At 44.0% G+C, this 23,845-nt stretch overlaps 3 protein-coding genes across 9 annotated transcripts in view; all 3 read left to right on the top strand.

The window, feature by feature from the left end:
* Window positions 1-79: 79 nt before the first annotated feature.
* LOC111860295 (uncharacterized) lies at window positions 80-3,906 on the top strand. The gene is made up of 4 exons (XM_023843851.2): window positions 80-575; window positions 1,297-1,393; window positions 2,404-2,557; window positions 2,675-3,906. Exons 1-4 carry the CDS (start codon window positions 249-251, stop codon window positions 2,835-2,837), a joined length of 741 nt encoding a protein of 246 aa, XP_023699619.1. The 5' UTR covers window positions 80-248; the 3' UTR covers window positions 2,838-3,906.
* Window positions 3,907-6,919: 3,013 nt separating this feature from the next.
* On the top strand, window positions 6,920-21,498 carry LOC111860755 (uncharacterized). 7 transcript variants are annotated; one of them, XM_072700075.1, is made up of 17 exons: window positions 6,920-7,069; window positions 9,094-9,188; window positions 9,605-9,678; window positions 10,197-10,295; window positions 10,685-10,755; window positions 12,912-13,774; window positions 13,861-14,986; window positions 15,658-15,801; window positions 15,973-16,043; window positions 17,851-17,927; window positions 18,123-18,183; window positions 18,608-18,683; window positions 18,858-18,908; window positions 19,066-19,307; window positions 19,389-19,604; window positions 20,060-20,148; window positions 20,337-21,498. In XM_072700075.1, the coding sequence occupies exons 2-17, from the start codon at window positions 9,135-9,137 to the stop codon at window positions 20,407-20,409; spliced, it is 3,387 nt and encodes a 1,128-aa protein (XP_072556176.1). In that variant the 5' UTR covers window positions 6,920-7,069; window positions 9,094-9,134; the 3' UTR covers window positions 20,410-21,498. The 7 variants fall into 7 exon arrangements, with proteins under 7 accessions (XP_072556176.1, XP_072556175.1, XP_072556177.1 ...); XM_072700074.1 differs by having other exon boundaries at window positions 6,930-7,095; XM_072700076.1 differs by having other exon boundaries at window positions 6,930-7,106.
* A 1,124-nt stretch (window positions 21,499-22,622) lies between these two features.
* wdr18 (WD repeat domain 18) overlaps window positions 22,623-23,845 on the top strand; it is a 65,642-nt gene continuing 64,419 nt past the window's right edge. Inside the window, exon 1 of the mRNA XM_023843719.2 lies at window positions 22,623-22,885. Within this exon, the coding sequence (XP_023699487.1) occupies window positions 22,676-22,885 (210 nt within the window). The 5' untranslated portion in view covers window positions 22,623-22,675. The remainder of the gene's footprint in view (window positions 22,886-23,845) is intronic.

Here is a 23,845-nt window from a genome sequence, read left to right as displayed (position 1 = left end):
CCCAGCCCTCCCCTAGCTCACAGGCTGATGCCAGGACTGAATAAAGTTGGCCTCCCTATTTGCTGCTACTGGGAAATGGGCCACACCCCGCTCTTGCTGTTAAGCAGTCGGAGGGGAATTCCTCCCTCACTCAGCCTGTGAGCTCACTCAGAGACGCCATACGGCCTGCAGGACTCTCCAGAGCTGACACCTTCAGCACACGACGTTCAGCAATTCCCGTTTGGTCTCCATCAGCTTCTGCCCACAGAATGACGAGCTCCAAGTCATCCAAGACCACCTGCAACATTGTCATGGCGATCCTTGTTATTTGGTCTATCATTTCTCTCGTCATAATCATCGTGTGGGCAACCTCATCGGAAAGAAAAGAACAAGCGAACAAGTGTACGACAGAACTTGAAGCCCAAATCCAGGAGTACAGGAGTGCCAGCGTAGTGTGGGCAAAGGACAGGGAAGCTCTGGAGGAGCTTATAGAGAAAAGCCGCGAAAAGGAGGCACAGCTGAGCCAAGACATCAGCAGGCTTTGGGAAAGCCAGCACAAGACCAATGAATCCCTGAAGATCAGCTTGGAGGAAAACGTGAGTGTTGCTTTGCAGCCTGTGTGAGCTGAAGCAGTCCTGTGGCTTTCTCTCCCTGCTTTACAACGATGCTTTGGAGCAGTGATAATTCTTTTAAAGGAGGATGTTTAGCAAACACCAGATCATCTGATATAAAACCGCACTGGTCTCTTCAGCTTCATGAAAATATTAATGTATGTGACAAAGCAACAAACTGTTTATGAGTTTCTCTCTCTGACCGGAAGGAGATTAAGACACTTGTGGATGTACTTTATATACAAATCGACAGTGAAAAATAATGGTGTTTTACAGCAGGTTGTCATACAAATACAAAACAAATCCTTGCATGGAACTGTTAAGGGACAATATGGGAGGGGGGTTATGGCGACCAACAGCAGCCTCAGCAGCCAGTGCTGTCAGCCACACCCTAGTAGGTCATTTCAGTGAAAGCAGTTACTTTTTTGTATCACATTTATTTTGTATTTTTGCTTGTATGTTGAACTGAATAGTGCATATTTATTGGGGGAATATTTGACTACATCTGTTCCTTGCCAAGCCCACGGCTGGAATGTGACTGTCTTTTCTCAGAGTGTCACATATGCGATATGGCAGGTTTTTTTGGCACGAGCCAGTGAAGTAAGTGTTCCCTCTGTGTTATTTATAGTCAAACAAGCAGGTGACTGAATTTTACTACTACCCACGTAATGAGCATGTTATATATACCATTTGTTCATTATTACAGGTCATCTTAAGGGACAACATAACAGCGCTGGAAAATGAAACCAAGTCACAGAGAGAATTAGTGAAGAACCTCACTTCAGAAATAACGGCACACAAAGGTAGGAAAATTTAAACTGCACTTTTCCTATTCGCCTGCCAGAAAAGGCTTTTCATTTAAGATATTTTTAGCATCATTTTCCTCATGTCGGCATAGAAACCCCCAATTGGGGAAAACAAATATTGCCTGAAACTACTTCAAAAGAGAACTTTGGTAATTGTTTAAATAGTGGGGTGATATGTATACTGTGTGTGTATAATGTAGGAGGCTATATTGGCTATGAAGTATGCATGAGAGACTTTATACCTGTATGAAAAAGTCTGACATGAAAGCGTGTAATCATATATCATACATTTGTGAATCATATATGAAAAGGCCATCATCATGTATGTAAAGTACTACACTTCACTCTTCTGTATGGGTGTCTCACGCATCATTATACACTGCATAACGCATTGGTGTAACTGTTCACAACTGCACTCCATATTGAAAGCGCACAAACTCAACCTTGCTTAGGTAGTTTGCAAAGCAGTGAAGGATGTTGTGAAATCAGTCATCAAATTCATTTTAGGTTTTGATTTCTTGACCTGAATCTGAAATAAATAATTTTGAGTAAACGCCCCAAGGGAAGGACAATAGAAAAATCGTGGGTAATATTCTGTCTTCCAGACAATCTTCTAAGTAGCCTAGAGTCTGAAAATTTTCACTTAAAAACAGGATTAGTTTGTCGTACCATAGCTTGTTTGTTAGCAGATAGACAAGCAATGAGATTAAGCTGAGTAAAATTCCCGAGTATCTGGCAGCTCCAGAAATAACAAAACGTGTCATGGATGGCTGGACCTACTTCAAACTGATAATCCAGTTCCATGACAGATATTGCCTTATAAGTTAATATCACAACGGGGAGGAAACCTTTTTTGAACACAAAAACTACGCCATCAGTCTTGGCAGATTCCATGGCCTGTCTTATGAAAAATTACAAATTTCTTATAATTTGTTTTACTGCAGTCATAATATACTGCATGTTATATGATCTTCTTTGTATCTGCTACCAAAAAAACTATGTTTCAGAGAAACTGGAAGACCTGCAGTACAATCTGACACAGGCTTTCCACCTGAAGGAATCATGTGAGGCATCATGGGCCGCCGCCATCAACCACCAGAGGGCGGCAGAGAGCCGGTACAATGCATTGAACATCAGCCACATGTCCCTGCAGAACCAGCTGTGAGTAGCAAGCATGACTCTGAACTCTGCCCAAGAGTCCATACGCGATTCAGGGTTAAATGTACAGGCTATATTATGTAGCCACTGACTGATCATTTATAATGTTAACAATTTCAGAAATCGGTGCAAGAAGGATAACAGCAGCATCAGCCAGCAGAACCAGCAGAACCAGCAGAGTCATCAGAGTCAGCCAGACAGTGGCTCCCCCAGACTCCTCACCGGCACCTTTGCTCTTTTAGTCCTCCCCTTCGTCAGCCTTCATTTGCTGTGTGTCTTGTGAGTTACATGCCTTTTAAATGCAGGCCTGACTGATTTCATACCTTAAAAATGAAGACACATTCTTATTCATGGATAAGGAACATAGGCTGTATGCATTTTAAAAAGTTCTTATTAAGGAAAGAATCTGGCTTGCTTATTTCCTATTTACAGCAAACAAACAAATAAACAGACAAACTGCATAGAACAGAATTTTGTGATTGGCTGGCGTTTGCCCAGTCTTGGAGCTGGCCAAGCTTGTGATTGGCCACCCTGCATCCCCTCGGTGGAGCCAGGCCTGTGTGATGGCCTTCATACAACATTTTATTTGCTATACAGGAAACATTCTAGGCCGTTTGGCACATATTCCAGATCAACACTGTATTCCAGAATGGCTAAATGATGCATTGTTTCAGGCTTAAAAGACACTCATCAAACTCTGCTGTAAAATGCAATAAGTTTTCTGTTGCCAAAAATATATATCAGGAAAACCATTATGGAAAAATATATATAATACCAGAACTTTTGTATATGAAGATGTGGTCACTAATGGTGATGTAAATGTAATTGATAAATCCTATTGATTTCATTGACCTAACTCTTACTGTATAAGACGTTTCTATTGTTCTTCTGATACATTGTTAGTGTAGCTGTATTTGTTGCAGTTGGGTTTACAAATAACCCTTGCATTCATTTGCTCTGTGTATGGAGCTAAATTTATGGAAATTAAATTTGAACTTAAAACGTGTAATGGGTTTTTTTCCTTAAAGACTTAATAACCTAATATTAATCTTATAATACTGTATTAATAACATTATATTAATTTAAAACATTCCCGTAGTTCTAGATTTTGTTTTAAATTTGTTGGCCTAGCTGAGTAACTATGTTTCCCATAACCAAAGACATGAGTGTTTAGCATTTCACAAGGTAGCGTACCACCATTTTGTAGAAATGTATGTAAATTTGTATAATTGTTGCAGTTAATTATGTTACAGTTTACTTGTCTCACAGAACAATTTTTGACTGCAGCATAAACTAATTTCTATGGAGTGAGATTAGCACCAAAATAAATTAATATGGATTGAAGAATGTTGCATTGGTGTCATGGTTTCTTTTTTAACTCTGTTTGAAACCGTGTACATATTAGATCCCACCATACTGTACAAAAACTGGAACGCAATATATAACTTATAACAAACCTTAAATACCATGTGTATGCAGTTCATAGTATGAGATGTTTGCATTAATCTGTGATTTATCCTTATTCACTATTTTGCGTATTATCACTTTGATACATTACTTTGCTTAATGAGTATAATATTTCTATTTTAGCATGTATAAAAGATGAATAACACTTCTTTAGGAATAAAAATATGTGACACCCGCATACTGTGAATTGGTTTGCCATATCATCAACCTAAAAACCAAAACCAACCAAAAAACCTAGTCGTGGCCAAAAGTTTTGAGAATAACACAAGTATTGGTTTTCACAAAGTTTGCTACTTTATTGTTTGTAGATCTTTTTGTCAGATGTTTCTATGGTACACTGAAGTATAACTGCAAGTATTTCATAAGTGTCAAAAGCTTTTATTGACAATTACATTAAGTTTATGCCTAAGAGTCAATATTTGCAGTGTTGGTCCTTCTTTTTCAAGACCTCTGTAGTTCGCCCTGGCGTGCTGTCAATCAACTTCTGGGCCAAATCCTGACTGATGGCAGCCCATTCTTGCATAATCAATGCTTGGAGTTTGTCAGAATTTGTGGGTTTTTGTTTGTCCACTCGCCTCTTCAGGATTGACAAGAAGTTCTCAATGGGATTAAGGTCTGGGCCATGGACCCAAAATGTCAATGTTTTGTTCCCCAAGCCACTTAGTTATCACTTTTGCCTTATGGCACGGTGCTCCATCATGCTGGAAAAGGCATTGTTCGTCACCAAACTGTTCTTGGATAGTTAGGAGAAGTTACTCTCAGAGGATGTTTTGGTACCATTCTTTATTCATGGCTGTGTTCTTATGCAAAATTGTGTGAGCCCACTCCCTTGGCTGAGAAGCAACCCGACACATGAATGGTCTAGGATGTTTTACTGTTGGCATGACACAGGACTGATGGTAGCGCTCACCTTTTCTTCTCCGGACAGTCTTTTTTCCGGATGCCCCAAACAATTGGAAATCGGATTCATCAGAGAAAATGACTTTACCCCAGTCCTCAGCAGTCCAATCCTGTACCTTTTGTAGAATATCAGTCAGTCCTTGATGTTTTTCTTGGAGAGAAGTGGCTTCTTTACTGCTGTTCTTGACACCAGGCCATCCTCCAAAAGTCTTCGCATCACTGTGCATACAGATGCACTCACACCTGTCTGCTGCCATTCCTGAGCAAGCTCTGCACTGGTGGTGCCCCGATCCCGCAGCTGAATCATCTTTAGGAGACGGTCCTGGCACTTGCTGGAATTTTTTGGGCGCCCCGAATCCTTCTTCACAACTGCTGAACCTCTGTCCTTGAAGTTCTTGATGTTCTGATAAATGGTTGATTTAGGTGCCATCTTACTATCAGCAATACCTTTGCCTGTGAAGCCCTTTTTGTGCAAAGCAATGATGTCTGCACATGCTTCCTTGCAGGTAACCATGGTTACCAGAGGATAAACACTGATTTCAAGCACCACCATCCTTTTAAAGCATCCAATCTGCTATTCTAACCCAACCAGCATGACAGAGTGATCTCCAGCCTTGTCCTTGTCAACACTCTCACCTGTGTTAATGAGAGAATCACTGAAATGATGTCAGCAGGTCCTTTTGTGGCAGGGCTGAAATGCAGTGGAAATGGATTTTTGGGATTAAGTTCATTTTCATGGCAAAGAGGGACTTTACAATTAATTGCAATTCATCTGATCACTCTTCATAACATTCTGTAGTTAAAAACTGATGCATCAGACTTTGATAAAATCGATATTTGTGTCATTCTCAAAACTTGGTCACAGCTGTGCGAAGGCTATGTTTTAACTGTCGATGGTAAAAATTACGCTTTAATCAAAATACCATCAGAATTCATCATGGTTTTGGCGCCTGATGATAGTGAAAAGAAAACTAGATGTAACTTTTATCCATTTATGCTTTTCATACTGATGTCATGAACTTGCTGCTGAGAAATTCCTTCACATGATAAAAAAATCACATGATATCATAATTCAGTAACATTCTCCAACTGCATAAACGACACGTCCGTGGTTTAAGGGCAAGTAAGAAAATACTATATAGGGGTGACACTTACTCAGGGCTAAATATGTACTGCTCGCATCGATATGCAAGATAAAGTTTCCAGGGACTGACCATCATTTTTAAAACAAGTCTAAAAACTGTAGCCTTTAACCCTGAATGATATCAATCTCTAAGTCACTTAGCCCAAGTCAATTTCCAACACAGACATCTTCTCGACTGCCAGCCTTTTTCAAACTCAAGAACACTACAGAATGTTAATGGAGAAAATGAGAATGGAATACGTTTACAGTTCCTGTAAACCACAGTGACTTGGACATTTGACAAGGGCACAAAGTGCTCTGAATTTAATTTACAAGGCAGTTCCAAGCAGGAAGAGTCATCTCCTTCTACCAAGCTAAATACATTCTAAGTAGGCTCTTCACAGTTTACTGCTCTAGAAGCAGACAGCTGGTGTACAAGTGTGCATAAGATGCCCCCTAGCAGAGGTTAGAGAGTACAGCAAAAGGCTTCCTAAAATCTGACACAATTAAATATTAATATTAAACAGTAAACTAATGAATACTATACTGTTTGAACTGGTCGGCCCAATGGGCAGAGAAGTCTGTGTGTACTCCTTGCGCTGCATGTGTATCCTCTGGATACTTCTTTCACCTGCAGTCCAAAGACATACACGTACTTTTGTCAGAGTCTTGCTCTTTGTGTGTGTGACCTCGCGTGCATGTGTCTGTAAAGTACAAGCATCCCAGGAGAAGCTAACGCCAGCTCCGCTCCCTGACTACGACCAGGATTTGCGGTTAGTAAATGTGTGGATTGATATATGCAGCACATATGTTTATGCAGGTAACTAACTAACGGAATGTCTCATACAGGAAACCGACACTTTTATGACCGTATTTCCCCACCACGAAAGAACTGGAAGCATCACCGTTTCAAGGAAGAAACTACACGCGTGACGCCAGCGGAAATGAGGAGGCGTTTCCGAGTGAACAGCTGACCGGAAGTGCGAGCACAGTTCCGATGGCATCCGACTGAACACAGATTATCTGTGAGTACGGAGACAGACGGGAGCAGGTATGCGGTCGGTTAGTGGAGTCTTACTTAATGCTGCACACATGTCTTAAACTGCGCTGGTCGCTAGCCGTTAGTTGAACTATTTGCCTCTTGTCTCCATCAGCGGAGTGGGAAAGGTTGGCTTCGTCGCACGGCGACGGATCTGAAATGTCGCGTATGGTTATTTCTTTCAGACGCTCCTGTATTTCAGTACGTCTGCAGACAGTTGCGTCACTTTTTAGTTCTGTTTCTGAATAGCGTTAAGGTGTGTAACCATTTAACTTCATTACGGATTTACATATTCAACTGGAGCTGTACTGCGTACTATAATGTGTCATACCGCTTACATTTAATACTCAAAAACGCGTTTAAATCACTTGAGACGTAATTATGTAGGCGACCTTAAATTTAATGCGTACGGTAATGAAATAGACAATGGTAATCGACCTGTTGCACCCTTGAGGATTAAATAGCGGAAAGCTAACGTAAGACACACACTTCAGTTTTAAAATATATTTTAACACGTCCATTTTACGATCGTAAATTCACCGATTATTTTTTTGTAAATAATGAATTTCTAGCCGCATGTGACGAGATCACAATCATAAAAAAATAAATGCTGACAACGTGGTCTGTTTGTTTTGGATATTTCATGATTTATTGAAAACGACGGGATATTTTAATAACAGTGTCGTGTACTTGTCGTGATTTTAACTTTTTGTTCTTTCAGCTCCTAGTTTTTCCTATGATCTGCTGTGTGCAGGGCTCAGTTTGTAAATCAGAAGTTACCTGAACGCGAATGGGTGGGTGCAGGTTTCATAATGCGTGCAAAACACTACGGAAAATTTTGGAAAAGCGAAAAAAATGTAAATATTCAGAATTGTCCATGCACATACTTCAGGTTACTTGAAATATATACTTGCAGAGCAATCTTTTTCATTGGCTCTCCAAAACTGACGAATTTGCATCGTCTTCTGCAAAAATAAATGAGTGCATGTTGCGTGGATGCGCTTGTCACCAGTTAACAGGATCACCATAACAGTGGCACGCAGACAATCGAAAACAGAGGTCCGGGAATGTTTTCCGCCAGAATCTGGCACAAATTAAACACTGGTCATATGTATTCCACTAAGGTTAAACGGATATTGATAATATTATTCAGACCTGTTCAGCTTTGTGTTACTAAATGTTACTGATCCTGGGAATGTGTGACACAGAACTGCCACCACAAGCTTTATGCAACTCATAGCTGAGAGTATTTCGCCAGCATGTTAGCGTGGTCTTTTGTCCAAACTGATAAAGAGAAAGCGTCTGTAAGTCCCACCCCAAAGTACTGAAGTACCAAAAAATACCCCAACTGGTTTGGTACTTTAGGTACTGGTTCTCGACCGGAAGTCAATGGAAAAGGAACAGTAGCAATAGTACCGTACCAAAAGTACGCTACCTGCTGTGGTGGAAAAGTGCCCTTAGTTGTGCTGTTGCTATGGTGTGGTACTTATACCTGTAATAGTAATACTTTCGCTTAACTTAATTCAGTCAGATTTGTTCCAAAATTCAAGCAAACTTGTTGGGTACTTATGTTTATGGTTAGTATTGACTGTCTCAGATAATCTAGTAACCTATCAGACTAAAAAGTGTCTGTGAAAATACCATGATTTTATAGAGCTCGTTACAGAAGAATCATAATGGATAGTCATACAATGAGAATTTGTTATTTTTGCAAACTGTGGGTTAAGAACTAGGTTTCAGGCTCATGTATGATATTCAGATTGTGCTTAAGAATTTACTGACTGATATTTTATAGAAACATTTTCTTGTATGACTATACCTATTAATTATGTATAGGAAGGTCTGGATACTTCAGATGCAAAGTCACTCTGTGATACTGGATGTTGAGTCTCAGTTGATGCCTAACTGTGCAATAGAGGTATCCTTGTGAGTTTTGTTGCTAAAATGCTTGTCACAGGACTAAAGAGAACGGCAGCAATATCAAGTTCAGTGTTGTCTTTGGCTCTGCAGATGGGCGTGGCCGTGCATGCCGCTGCAGTTATTGATGAAAGATGGATGACAAGCTGTGCCTCTGCGAATGGAAAGGGCAGCTGTGGCCGGCAAAGGTGAGTGTCGCTGGCAGGCAGCAGGTGCATGCAGCAGGACATGCGATTGCAGTGGATGTAGAGATGGTAACTAACAGGTTTATGGTGCTAACTATGCGAAATCGCTGAAGATTGTGATACCAGCACAAGTGTGAAATCCCTAACGCGCCACATGTGGCTGTCCTACAAAGATTGGACCCTTTAAAGGGGCAGTGCTGAGCTGCCTCTTCACACAGCTGGGCCTGCACTTGCCGTCCAGCCTACCAGGTTTTGGTCGTGCCTCAGGAAATGGACCTTACTGCTTGTTCATGTGTTTTTTTTCTTCTTTTATTCTTATTTGTTTTGGACTTATTTGTTTTAGCAAAGAGCCTGTTTGTGTTACCATTGGTTACTGTACTTTAATGGAGTTTGTGTCTTTTTTTTTCTTATTCTAAAAGATTCTAAGATGTGCTGCCCAGAAATCCAGGGGAAAGAATGAAACTGAGGTTGAAATCCTGGGTGAAAAGGAAAGGTAGGTGGAAAAAGGGCAGTTCACCCCACATTTTTCCGATATGCTGTAGTGATATACTCCAAATCCAACTAGGCTGTTGTGGTGAGTGCTGAAATATATAAATACATCTGAAAAATTCAACATCAATGTCTCGTACCAGAAATCATGACACAGGTACTCAAGATAATCTACATACTTTGTAGTGAGCAGTTTAATATAGGAACTATTTTCTTCTGCCAAATTCCAAACACCAGTTTATCCCTGTGCAGAAGATGCTTTTGACAAAATGACTGGATGTAAACATCAATGATGTCCTCCTATGCTGAGCTCCAACATTAGCTGGCTCAGTGGTACAAGGTGAGCTAGCAGTATTGAGCTAATATTAACTAAGTATTGTTACTATTTGTTATTGTTCATAGCTCGTAGAGAGTCAAATTTAGAGCTCAGCTGAGGAGGATGCAGTTGATGTTTACATTTGCTCATGTTGTTGGACTCACAAGCACTGCACACATGCTGCTGTTCTGCTTATGTCCTGGAAGAGATAAGGCTCCTCAGAGGAAGCTTCCAGTGTCTGTGAGGAAAACGACAGCTCAGCAGCCAAACCAGTCATTAAGAAGGAGATATTGTGGATACGCAAGGTAAAAAGACGCTGGTGCTATGGCGCTGCTTTTCCCAGCTTAAAGTCAAACATGCAACAGGCTGGTCCTGTGTACTGTAAACTGTGCCGAAAACCTGGGCCAACTAAAGCTGGAAATACTGTGAGCTTATTTCATGATTGGAAACTGTCATCCAGTAGAACATCCACAGTGCAAGGGCTTACAGTCACAGGTGGCAGCAGTTGCAGTTTCCATTTTCAATCTGACAAAATATAGGGACAAATCACATCCTGTGTTGGTTCAAAACGGGACACGGTATATTATTTTCCATTACAAGTTGGGTGGCAAGTCTGCTAGCAATGTCACAACCGTTACCTGAAGCAAGACAATTAGAGAAAAATGAGCAACAAACAGCTAAGCTCTGCTTGCAGGTTGTGGGTCCAGCAGAGTGAAACGGTGCCCCTGACTGAGCAGAGGATTGAGACGATCGCTCAGCAGCTGGGTCAGTGATATTGTTTTACTGGTCTCTCCCTTCCTTCTTCCTTCCTTCACTGGAATCTGCCCACTTGCAAGTGTCCATATAGAGACTCTGTATCAACTCCAGTTGTTTTAGTAAGGCTGAAGCATTGTACATTAAAGTACAGGATCCCCCAGGTTTCCCATGAGTCTTTGATATGGAAAAGAGTATTCTAGAGGAAGGTGAGGTCTTTACATTGGGATTGCTGAAAGCAGGGGGATGGAGACCGTCCTGTTTATAGACTGTCATCAGGTCAAGCCAAAGCCCAGCTGGACATGCTAACATTATTGAGAGAGAAAGGAGTGGGATTGCTGAAAGCAAGGGGATGGAGACCGTCCTGTTTATAGACTGTCATCAGGTCAAGCCAAAGCCCAGCTGGACATGCTAACATTATTGAGAGAGAAAAGAGTGGGATTGCTGAAAGCAGGGGGATGGAGACCGTCCTGTTTATAGACTGTCATCAGGTCAAGCCAAAGCCCAGCTGGACATGCTAACATTATTGAGAGAGAGAAAAGAGTGGGATTGCTGAAAGCAGGGGGATGGAGACTGTCCTGTTTATAGACTGTCATCAGGTCAAGCCAAAGCCCACCAATGAGTCAATTCTCCATGCCGGCCAGAGCAGGGTGGCACACTGAAGGCTGCACCCATGATGTTGCAGTTCATAAGTCAGTTTTCCATAGGACTGAACCAGAACTCTAGCTCAGTTGGTGCTCATGTCGAGAACCATCCGGACATGTGGGAAGGAAGGCAGAAAGCATGGGTGGTCAGAACACACATTGACACTTTAATGGACAAGCATAGTAGTTAAAAATTACATGTATAGCAGCCCAAGCAGCCGTAGTTATGTTGTATTATGAGTTAAATTGTGGGTAAGCTAAACTGATGTAATAGGTCTTCAGTCAGGATTTAACTGAGACTGATTTGGCCCTGTAGCAGAATGTTCTACCAGCAACTGTCACTTTATTTTTATGTGGAATGACAAGAAAACCTACGTTCCATGATCTGAGTGGATTATGCAGCTTGTAGACTTGAAATAATTCTGTTAGGTAGGCGGGTGCTAGACGTTTAAGTGCCTTATGTCCAAGTAGGAGAACTTTGAAATCAGTCCTGAACCTAACAGGAAGCCAGTGCAGGGAACTAAGAGCAGAGGTTATGTCTTTGAACTTCCTGCTCATGGTGACAATTTCAGCTGCTACATTTTGAATACGCTGCAAGGTGCTTAATGTGTGGTGTGTCTCCCAGATAACATTGCGGTACTCTAACCTACCGTATACAAAGGCATGTATTAATTTCTCAATATCTAGAATAGTAAGGAATAGTTGTAGCTTGGCAATGTTACGTAGCTGTAAGAAGCGTACCTTTAGGGGCAGCGTGTGGTTCAGTGGGTTAAGCCTGTGTGCCAGTAATCAGAAGGTCACCAAACCCAGCCTCAGTATATCTGCGGGTCCTTGAGCAAGGCCCTTAAAGGTGTAAAAAGACGATATAGTATCAATAAAGTGTCTTGTTATTATTATTTGATACTGCATCTACATGTGATTTAGTTGAGAGGCTTATATCTAAGATGACACCTAGGTTACAGGCTGTGCTGCTGAGGGAAAATTCCTATTCCTATAGCAATTCCTATTCACAGACTTGCCTCCAAACAGAACTTTGGTTCAGCCCATCGCTGTCCTGCTCTGTCTAATCCTGGGGTATCACTTGATTCTGCCCATTGTCCATACAAAAATGATTTCCCAGACTTAATTTTAATTAGGTGATTTCCCTAATGAGAACTTCATTCTCATTAGTGACACATTTCCATGTTCTCTGATATTTCAACACCTAGGTTTCCTTTTCTCTTGCTGCAGATGCCAGTTGTGTTCACCAGAGACCAAATTCATGTTAGCTGTTGGGGAATTCATCTCTGCTAATTTGCATATCTTTGTGTCCTGTATTGTGGGTTCAGCCAATAGAAATGTCTGGTTCAGTTTCATGACGTTATATTTAGCCGAGCTGAGACTGCAGCGGTTTTCCCACAGCAAGGCTGAAGCTCTTTCAGGTTTCAGGTTAGATAAGATCCCCTTCAGCACCTTGTAACATTTCACGTCTTTGCATATTTCCCCTCATTTTGAAGTGGCTGGGTTCTCTGTGACACGCTGTAGGTCGCCATGCTGCCAGAGATCCGACGGAGGAACTGAGGTACCGCAAGGCTCTGCGCTTGGCCCTGAACATTTTTGCCAAACGTGATGGTCAGTGCTCTCCTGAGAAGGAGCCACTCCAGCCGTCTTCATGGCTTTATGCCGTTTCTGCTCAGCCGGCTGGGCGGGAGGGTCCAATTGGTGCTGGCCAGCCGGTGGCTTGCTCTTCGCCCTTGCAACCTGCGGCGGTCCCAGCAAAGGCCACAGGGAGACGCAGCAGGAGTGGCTGGTTGGACCCGCGCTGCTTACAGCTGCAATCTGATCATGAAACTGAGCTGGCGCCATCTTCGGATCCCCAGCCGCTACCAGAAAAAAGGCCAAGACGCGAGGGGGCTTTGGGAGAGGCCTGCAAGGCTTCCGGGAGCGTGTCTGCTGGAGATGACCATGTGGCTCGCCGCGGCCCCGTAGTGCGAACTGGCAGAGGGAGGCGGGCGAGGGAGCCGAGCGGGATGAGTGTGGGAGGCAGGAACAGCGAGCGGGACAGAAGGCCACATGGCGATGGTGAGGACATCTCAAGGACTACTAGTATGGGGCCACTGAAGGGCCAGGCTGGGCTCAGAGGTGGGGTGACTGCACGCAAAACACACACTAGAAAGTACAGGGCCTCTGGGAGAAGAGGAGCCATGCCCAGGGACCTGTCCCTGGCTCCGCCCCGGGACACACTAGGAAACGAGCTTCTGGATAAGGCTCCCCGCCCTGTCCTCGGTCCTCAGGAGACCGTATCCGAGTGTCCAGGCTCTGCCTCTGGCTCGCCTGAGCTGGAAACTCAGTGGAGGGCAGAGACCCAGGGATGTCGGAGCACCAGATCAGCCGGTGAGGAGCGACAGGTACGGTCCAAAAGCCTCAGTGATGATTAAATCATCCTCTCAATGCTGGCTGAACCATATCTGGTGATTGTCTCTTTTTGTTTTAGTGCCTGGGGCCTCGCTCCAAAGTGGTGGTGGCCAGAGACAAAGCCAGGCCTGGGGGCAGGCCACGAAAGGCAGCTGCAGAGATGTTGGCTGGAGACAAAACCAGGCCCAGGGGCAGGCCGCGAAAGGTAGCTGAGAAGGTGGCAGCAGGAGTCAAAGCCAGGCCTGGGAGCAGGCCACAAACGGCAGTGGCGGAGGCAACGGCTGGAGACAAACCTAGGCCCTGTGGCAGACCCCGAAAGGCAGCCACAGAGATGGCGGCTGGAGACAGAGCCAGGCTCGGGGGCTGTCCGCGAAAGGCAGTGGCGGAGGCAGTGGCTGGAGACAAAGCTAGGCCCAGGGGCAGGCCGCGAAAGATAGCCGCGGCAGCTGGAGACAGGGCCAGGCCCGGGTGTAGGCTGCGAAAGGCAGCCGAGGAGCTGATGGCTGGGGACAAAGCCAGGCCCGGGGGCAGGCCGCGAAAGACAGCCGTGGAGCTGGGGGCTAGAGACAAACCCAGGCCCGGGGGCAGGCCGCGAAAGGCAGCCGCGGGGCTGGCTGCCGGAAATAAACCCAGGCCCGGGGGCAGGCCACGAAAGGCAACCGCGGAGCTGGCAGCTGCAGACAAAGCCAGGCCTGGGGGCAGGCCGCGAAAGGCAGCCGGGGAGCTGGCAGCTGGAGACAAAGCCAGGCCTGGGGGCAGGCCGCGAAAGGCAGCCGGGGAGCTGGCAGCTGGAGACAAAGCCAGGCCTGGGGGCAGGCCGCGAAAGGCAGCCGGGGAGCTGGCAGCTGGAGACAAAGCCAGGCCTGGGGGCAGGTCGCGAAAGGCAGCCGGGGAGCTGGCAGCTGGAGACAAAGCCAGGCCTGGGGGCAGGCCGCGAAAGGCAGCCGGGGAGCTGGCAGCTGGAGACAAAGCCAGGCCTGGGGGCAGGCCGCGAAAGGCAGCTGAAGCCAAAGCCAGGCCTGGGGGCAGGCCGCAAAAGGCAACCGCAGAGGTGACAGCCATGAACCCGAGAGGAGAAGAGGCGGCTCTGCCCAGTCTGGACACTCTGCCAATGATGAGGAAGGTACAGCTGGACAGTGGCTCTGCAGAACCTCTAGAGGGCGCGGTGGGCTCTCCAACGCCCTCACACAGCGAGGGGCTTGCAGGTATGAGAGTTAGGACACATTTTTTACGTATTTAACACCATAGTAATGCATAGTATAGTGATCCCCCACTATATCGCGGTTCAGCTATCGCGCCCCGATATATCGCAGACTTTTCCCTGACGCATCACAGTTCTCTACGCATCGCATATCTTCCTTGTGGTCCGATTGTTGTGAGCAAACTTTTTGTGAACATACTGAGCTTAAAATGTTTTTATTTTTACATATTCCATTATGTATACAGAGATAGAGAGATGTGTATATATACATATATACATTACATATTATTATTTATTATTATGTTACTCATATCCTTAGCCCAACACCTACATATATGTCTTTACAAATTGTGCTTTAATAAGTTTACATGTGTTTAATCTGTGTGGGAGGGGTATTTTAGGGGCTTAAACTGTAAAAAAATATAATTTCTATATATTTCACCTATCGCTGACGGGTCTGGAGTGTAGCTTCCGTGATAGGCGGGGGGTCATTGCAATACAATTCAATTTTATTCATTCAGTTTTATTTTATTCATTTACTCCAACATGAAGATCATTTAAACGTCATTTTCTTCAACTTCCTAAATACTTTTGCGTGTGTCATTTGTACCTTACATTTGACATTCATGGCAGTGAAATTCCATCGGGCCTCAGCAGCTGTGTGTCGCCCTGCAGGTGAGACCTCGTGGATCTCTGACCTGTCTATTGAGCTGAGTCTGCAGGAGGATCCCAGCCCCCTGAAATCCTCCCTGTTGCAGGATGAAGGTGACGAGCAGGAGGATGAGGAGCTGCCCAGCTTTCTGCTGCAGACAGATAAAAGTATGTACAGCATTAAGTGTAATATGCAGGCATTCAAGCTGATTAAAATTACATACAAAAGTGCTTTACCTCGATGCAAATATGTGGTTCTGTTAGCATGTACAGTATTGACACAAGTGCGAGTGGTAACCAGTTTTCTAGATGAACACTACAGTATATGTTCTCTTCCAGAACCGAGTGCCATCAAAGAGGGAAACTGTGTCTGGTGCAAATACAGATCTTATCCCTACTGGCCAGCAGTAGTAAGTGCAGCATAACTGTTTGTCCTTCACCCGTCTATCCTCTACCCGCTTATCCCGGTCAGGAGAAGAGCTGCATGTCTGTCTGTCCATCCTACAGCCATCCATCCCCTAGCCGCTTATCCTGGTCAGGAGAAGTGCTGCATGTCTGTCTGTCCATCCTACAGCCATCCATCCCCTAGCCGCTTATCCTGGTCAGGAGAAGTGCTGCATGTCTGTCTGTCCATCCTACAGCCATCCATCCCCTAGCCGCTTATCCTGGTCAGGAGAAGTGCTGCATGTCTGTCTGTCCGTCCTACAGCCATCCATCCCCTAGCCGCTTATCCTGGTCAGGAAAAGTGCTGCATGTCTGTCTGTCCTACAGCTGTCCATGGATGTGCTATTGGATGAACAGGGCACGAGTGGTAACCAGGTTACTGAACGAATGGATCGCTCAGGGCACGAGTGATAACCAGGTTACTGGATGAATGGGTCGCTCAGGGCACGAGTGGAAACCAGGTTTCTGGATGAATGGATCGCTCAGGGCGTGAGTCATAACCAGGTTACTGGATGAATGGATCGCTCAGGGCGCGAGTGATAACCAGGTCACTGGATGAATGGATCGCCCAGGGCGCGAGTGAAAACCAGGTGTCTGGATGAATGGATCGCTCAGGGCGCGAGTGATAACCAGGTTACTGGATGAATGGGTCGCTCAGGGCACGAGTGGTAACCAGGTTTCTGGATGAATGGATCGCTCAGGGCGTGAGTCATAACCAGGTTACTGGATGAATGGGTCGCTCAGGGCGCGAGTGATAACCAGGTTACTGGATGAATGGGTTGCTCAGGGCGCGAGTGATAACCAGGTTACTGGATGAATGGGTCGCTCAGGGTGCGAGTGATAACCAGGTCACTGGATGAATGGGTCGCTCAGGGCGCGAGTGATAACCAGGTTACTGGATGAATGGGTCGCTCAAGGCGCGAGTGATAACCAGGTTACTGGATGAATGGATCGCTCAGGGCGCGAGTGATAACCAGGTTACTGGATGAATGGGTTGCTCAGGGCGCGAGTGATAACCAGGTTACTGGATGAATGGGTCGCTCAGGGTGCGAGTGATAACCAGGTCACTGGATGAATGGGTCGCTCAGGGCGCGAGTGATAACCAGGTTACTGGATGAATGGGTCGCTCAGGGTGCGAGTGATAACCAGGTCACTGGATGAATGGGTCGCTCAGGGCGCGAGTGATAACCAGGTTACTGGATGAATGGGTCGCTCAAGGCGCGAGTGATAACCAGGTTACTGGATGAATGGGTCGCTCAAGGCGCGAGTGATAACCAGGTTACTGGATGAATGGGTCGCTCAAGGCGCGAGTGATAACCAGGTTACTGGATGAATGGGTCGCTCAAGGCGCGAGTGATAACCAGGTTACTGGATGAATGGGTCGCTCAAGGCGCGAGTGATAACCAGGTTACTGGATGAATGGGTCACTCAGGGCACGAGTGATAACCAGGTTACTGGATGAATGGGTCGCTCAGGACGCGAGTGGTAACCAGTTTTCTAGATGAACAGGTCGCTCAGCCCAGAGATCCCAGAGTGGTGATATCATTTTCCAGAAAACCTCAAATGAAATAATGGTATCATGTTCCTCTAGCACGGCTTACAGTGCCCGTGGAGATCCAGGCTGAGAGTCTGTAGAGCTGTTCTGGTGGCTTGTAAAAGAGGCCCAGAATCCCATGGTGATGTTTCTCAGTGTTGAGGACATGGCATCTGCTTCGGCTGACCGTGAAGGTTACTCTGAGCTGTCTGCTTACATGATACCCCTTTGTCTAACAGGTGAAAGCCATCAACCGCAAGAGGAAAAAAGCCAGCATAATCTTCATCGACCCATTACTGTTTGAGACCCAGAGGGGGTGAGTGCCTGGCTCTCGTCGCTGTGGCTGTTCACCACAAACAAAATGCCCATGTTGAAGTTGTGTGGCCTAAATGAGGCCTGGCAGGTTTTCCGTCGTTGCCGTCTTTTGTTCTCTAATAAATTTTTAGGGCTAAATATGGAATTTTAGTGCATTGTAAGAAGTTACGGCTTTTTTCTCATTTCTTCTCTTTAGCTTAAGTGTAGGCATGCGAAGTATTAAGCCTTTTGACTGTGAACTGAAAGATCAGTTGGAGGTGAGCGGTGTTTTTTGTCTTTGTTTTGTTGGAGTCAGTAATGTTAAATGTATAACACCAGTTTTTAAGTATGACTGTGAGTACACTTACACTTATTTAAACTAAGCTTGGGCAGTAATGTGGTAAAGCACAGTATTTTGGATATACCGCAGTATTTTGGGTATACCTCGGTATTTTTGTTCGGCAGATTCATTGTGGGGAACCCACCTGCTTGGCAAAATTACCGTATATCACGATATAATGTGTGGACTGTACAACGGTATGAAATGATCCCACCCAAGCCTAATTTAAACTTGCAAAATCTGTAACCAGCTCAATATTAAATGTGTATGGTTAAATATTGTACAGTTTTAAAAGAGAATTTGTTGTTACGTACTTAGTATGTGTAAATCTGTTCAAAGTGCTTCTTAAATCACCTTCATAGGCTGAAGCCAAAGCAGAATACAGAGCCGTTATCAGCTGGTGTTTGGAGCTGATTCAGGACTATCGATTTCGCATAGGTAGGTGCGAATGAAGCCGCCTTTCTGCCCATTTTTGTTAGTGACTGTTGTAAGGGTGCAGCTGACTGCTTGACTTGTTTTTGGTTGTGGTTTTTTTTCTTTATATTCATGTATTGCTGACTTTCAGTTTCGGTTTTTGCTGCCCGGTGTAAATCTTCTGCACTCCCTTTGCAGCTTGTGGCTCATTTTCAGGTTCTTTCATGGAGTACTTTGCAGATGACATCAGTAAGTGGCAGAATTCTTGTTTTATATACCATACTGTTTTATTTACTCATAAGATCATCATTTGGGTAAAAGCCAATAATGAACCCAGGTGAGAGAGAAACCTCATCCAGTGCAACCCAACTTGCGCCTCTGACGTTTCTCCCATGGCATTCACCAGGCTGCCCCGTTAGGAGGATGTACGCACAGGGGGCCTCTGACGTGGCTTTCCCGAGCAAGCAGATCATGGAAGAACAAGGCGATCTGGTGGACAACGAGAGTGAGGACGGCACCCTGGATCTCCAAAGTGATCACCTCTTCAAGAAACTCCTGCCTGACCGCTCCAAGGCAGCACGCAACCTAGCCAATGAGAAGCTGGTGCAGTTCATCGTGGAAAAGCGTGCTGTGGAGAAACACCTTCAGGTTGGTCAGATGGTGCAGAGCAGGGAAGGGCTGCTTTTGGAGGAAATGCATCTACTGATGGTAACACATGGTCCCTCTTAGGCCATCATAAGTGGTCAGGCAACATCAAAGTGGCTGATGGCCTTGCTGAAAACGAGCAGAACCGTGGACCTATACAAGACCTACTTGGAGGATGAGGACCAGGTTGACCAGGTCTACAGATACCTGCAAGATGTGTACAAAAATGCATCCCAGACTGCTCCCTGTCTTGCGAAGGTGGACGGTGTGCGGTTGATCCTAGATGTCCTCTTCCCAGAGGTTAGCATGAGAATGATAGGTGCTCCTTAGGATGTAGCAGAACCTGCAGCTGCTTCATGGTATCTGGTTATTGTACTGGAACCTTCTTCTGGCGAGGTGTCCACAGTTTTGGTGGTGATTGGTCACTAGGGGGTGTCTGTGTGTGTGTGAAGCTGGCATGTTTGTGTGAGTTTTGCACAGTCCAGCGGGTGGACTGGCACCTCTAAGGCGGCCTGAGCATTCGGCATCCTGACAGTGGAGTACTCTGCCTTATATTCTGTGCCTTCTGGGATTGTCTCCAGGCATTAGATACGTGGCTGCAGACGATGGATGGATGGATGGATTTCTCGCATGTGCCTTAGTGGCACCTCCATTCTGTGATTTACTTGTTTTTCTCTAAGTTTCCTTTATACATGTGGATATACGCATGAGCAGCTGTTTGCATGATCGTGTTGGTTTGTCATCCTCTGTTGCAGGCTGTGGTCCATGCGATCGCAGGAGTTTTCAAGATATCTCTGGAAAAAGCAGAAGACAAGTACCTAAAGGGACCTTCTCTGAGTGAAAGGTTAGACTTTGTGTGTCCTGCTGTATGTGTGAGAATTTCTACGCAAAGCTACTTGATTTCACTTAACGTATTTCAGTTAACATAAGTTCACTCAGTTAACTTGATTTCGATAAACATAAATGCATTTTCTAATTCATTAGGTGAGAGGTGTTAATGAGATGTAAATATTCTATCTGCTCTTCTTTCAGAGAAAGAGAAGCTTTTGACAGGGACATAGAAGAGCAGATGACAACGCAGTCAGTCACTCAGTGCCCTGCGTGATGAGGATGGAGAGGAAAGGACTGACAACGCAGTCAGTCACTCAGTGCCCTGCGTGACGAGGATGGAGAGGAAAGGACTGCTTTCGGTTTTTGCGGTTATTCAGTGGGACTTCTCAGAATATCGCTAAATAGGACCCATAATATCGCTTTCTTTTGGACCGCTCAACAATAAATTTATTCTGTGTAATAATTTTTGTTTTGATACAGGATTTGCTGTAAGAATTTGTTTCTCTTCAAATTATGAGACAAGCTGATTTATTTTGAATGTGTAAAAAGCTTTTGGTTTGAAGCATAGTCATTAACCACAAGTCATAAGCTATCATTGTTGTGGGGTGTGTGTGTGTATATATATGTGTGTATGTGTATGTGTTTGTGTGTTCGCAAGGCTTATTATGCATTTTACACATTCTTTAACCAGTTCATATGGTTTGATTATTACTGGTAAATTATGAGTAAACTGTCTCCCATGAGATATGTGTGAGGACCCAGAGACGCTCAGTTGCACAGTTCTGTGCTTTCAATCTACACAAAGCACTTAATGTGTACTATAGGCCAACGTTGCGTTCAGTGCTTGGTTTTAAAGCCAGCGACTAAACTAGGCACACTGGAAAGGACATTATTAAAAGCCTGATTTGTAAAGCTGCTGAATCAGCTGTGAATGTCTGGACTTTAGTTCCTCCCGTTGTATGTTTGAGAACATAGCATTGAGCTATGTGCCAATTTACCTTCAGTTTAATAAGGTAAACATGGATTCATTTCAGCCATCCACAGGGCATTGTTTTTCCTGTTTTTCTGCAGGTTTTGCCCATTTACAGACATATTTAACATATCAGTCGTGAAGGTAATCATGTTACTGAATCCTGAAAGAATCAAGTAATTTGTTTTATTTTTTATTAATTCTGTGTATATGACTCCAAGAGTCTGTAAGCAGTGTGACGGTGGATGATTAAATGTTTTTAAGTTGGCATTTAAGAACTTATCAAGTGCCTGATTTTACTAATTGCCTTTACTTGTCTCCTGGTTATCTATAATTTGCCATTGAAAAACCATGCATGTATATAAGAAACAATAAAATATTCTTACACTATAAGTTTTAAAAGATTTTTTTGTCATTGAAATTGAACCACTTCTAATGAAGGTAACATTTAATTGCCTATTTGATGCTTTAATGGAAAGTCATTTGTCATTCAGCCAAATTATACAGCTGAATTATTCGCTGACAGAACCTTGCTCTAGGGGCTGCAGCCCAGCCTTCAGGATGCAGGACTGTGGCTGACCCAGGCAGCTGCATGCTGCGTAAGGCCTGTTCTATTAATCACTGCTGCCATCAATCATGGCAGAATGGATTAACTGTGGGGGCAGAATGTCTATAGGCACCCCCTTGAGAAAACAAGCCCTAAAGTAACTGCACAACATATCTGTGAATATCTTCATCGGGGTAACTGCTTAAAAATACTGTAATTAATTTTAATCTTTGAATCATTGTGACAAGTGTAGATCCACTCATCCCAATGTGCAAATTAGCTGTACTACATTAACAAAGGGCTTATTTTAAGATACACTTTACAGAGCTATAGCTTCCAAGTTATATACAGAGTTGTTTTTGAGAATAAATGAGGTTCAGTAATGCACTGAAGTAAATCAAGTAGAGTTTATGTCCATGGGCCATATTTATATTCTGTTGAGAGTTAAATGTGCACTGCATTAGCTGGCCTATTGAAGAACGCACTGCCAGAACTATCCAAAAGATGAAGTGACCACTAGACAGGGTGTGCATTATGTTATGTGTACAGTAGGCAAAAAAGTTCACCCTTACAAAATCCCCGCTTCCTCTCCGTAGGTGCAAATAATTATAGTTACTAAGACTTTTGTTTGTGATAGCTAATTTCAACATAAAGTAAGGTTATATCACCCATTTCTTTAGGTATCGGCGTGCCATTTTATGGAAAAATATTCCTGTTTCAATAGGTAGATTCTTTTCGAGAAATGAAAATGTCAATCAAACATGAGGTAGGTTTCTGTCAGCCAGACAGACAGAAGCAGTTATTTTCTGAACCCTAACCAGTGCATCATTTTATTTTATGCAATTTGCATCATATCTTATTAGCTAATATATGAATGTACTTTTTCTTTTGTATCAGTTATTACACACAGCGCATGCTACCGCACTGGATGTTCAAAGGGGACTTGGTGACCCAGAACGCATCGCGGCAGTCGGGCTGGTGACGACACCGCGCGCGTCTTCCCTGCTCGAAGTCGAAGCCAACATGGCGGCGCCCATGGAGGTCGTGGTTTGTGCCGATTCTGCCGGCCAGCTGTGGAACTGTGCGGTGTTTGAGTTGCACTCTGGCACCAACCTTTTGTCTTATAGGGGTGGTAACTCCTCGCCCCGGTCCTTGACCCTCCTCAACGGTGAATTTATTCTGGGATCCCAGCTTGGCAAGAATATTATTAACGTGTGGGAGATACAAAGAAAGGTACTTAACTCTGTATACCTTGAACGGGGAACTACGTGCATGGAGTATATCGTCTCTTCTCATTAATGCAGTTTCCCCACCAGAAATTAAAATGCATAACCTGATACTCGCTAAAATATCTAGGAATGGAGCTAGCTCAATAACACGTGTTTCTTTTTTCTCCGTTTTTTATTGAACCAAATTAATGTGCTTTCAGCCCGTTGTTTGCTTTTTTCTTGTTGTCCGTAATTCATTTTAATTGAGAAATGTCTGTGAAATAACGGCATATTTTGTGTTGTCCAGGAAATATTTTTGTTTCTTTCGGTCATGCTTTACATATGAAAAGGACAGGCTTCGGCTATATTTTGAATGTAAATTTTCAAATTGCAACTCTGGCACAGTGATCTTGTTGGTCTTCGGTGCAGACAATTTCACACATTTCATAGCTAGTCCAGTTAAAAACTGAGATGTACAGTACTTTGTGAAAGTCTTAAGCAGTCACAGAAAATTATGTTTAAATGATTATGTTGGTGTAAAACTATGACATTATGCCTGTCACAGTGTGTCAGCTTAGTATTTGCAGCAACCGTCCTATACAATCTATTTTTTGACTCGACCACTACCCAACCTTGTTTGGCTAATCAATTCCCTACTGAGTTATTTAATAAATCATGCTTATTAATTAATTGAGCTGGCAGAGAAATTTAACAAACACATAGAATGCCTGAGGTGCCCCTAAGGTTATCTAGCCACCCAAGTTATCAGGCACTTTGTGGAGAACATAAGAAATTCTTGTTCATTTTTATTGTGGTAATGTTAATTTGCATATGCTATAATATAAAATTGTTTATTTCTGAGCAAATATGCACATACTACCAAAATAAATAGCTATAAACATTTTCTTGAACTACCCTATGACTATTGCAGAGTACTGTATTTTACACTGCTTTTACACATTTAATGTATAGTCTTAGCAAGCAT

The sequence above is a fragment of the Paramormyrops kingsleyae genome, chromosome 15 (genome assembly GCF_048594095.1).
Source record: "Paramormyrops kingsleyae isolate MSU_618 chromosome 15, PKINGS_0.4, whole genome shotgun sequence".
Taxonomy (NCBI): Eukaryota; Metazoa; Chordata; class Actinopteri; order Osteoglossiformes; family Mormyridae; genus Paramormyrops; species Paramormyrops kingsleyae.
This window is presented reverse-complemented; position numbering and strand designations above follow the sequence as displayed.

Excerpts from the sequence above, each read along its gene's own strand:
- LOC111860295 (XM_023843851.2), top strand. The coding sequence starts at position 249 with ATGACGAGCTCCAAGTCATCCAAGACCACCTGCAACATTGTCATGGCG. Across the intron at positions 1,394-2,403 it reads AGAAATAACGGCACACAAAG|AGAAACTGGAAGACCTGCAG; the intron begins GTAGGAAAATTT and ends ACTATGTTTCAG. Across the intron at positions 2,558-2,674 it reads ATGTCCCTGCAGAACCAGCT|AAATCGGTGCAAGAAGGATA; the intron begins GTGAGTAGCAAG and ends TAACAATTTCAG.
- LOC111860755 (XM_072700075.1), top strand. The coding sequence starts at position 9,135 with ATGGATGACAAGCTGTGCCTCTGCGAATGGAAAGGGCAGCTGTGGCCG. Across the intron at positions 18,684-18,857 it reads GGACTATCGATTTCGCATAG|CTTGTGGCTCATTTTCAGGT; the intron begins GTAGGTGCGAAT and ends CTCCCTTTGCAG. Across the intron at positions 18,909-19,065 it reads GTACTTTGCAGATGACATCA|GCTGCCCCGTTAGGAGGATG; the intron begins GTAAGTGGCAGA and ends GGCATTCACCAG.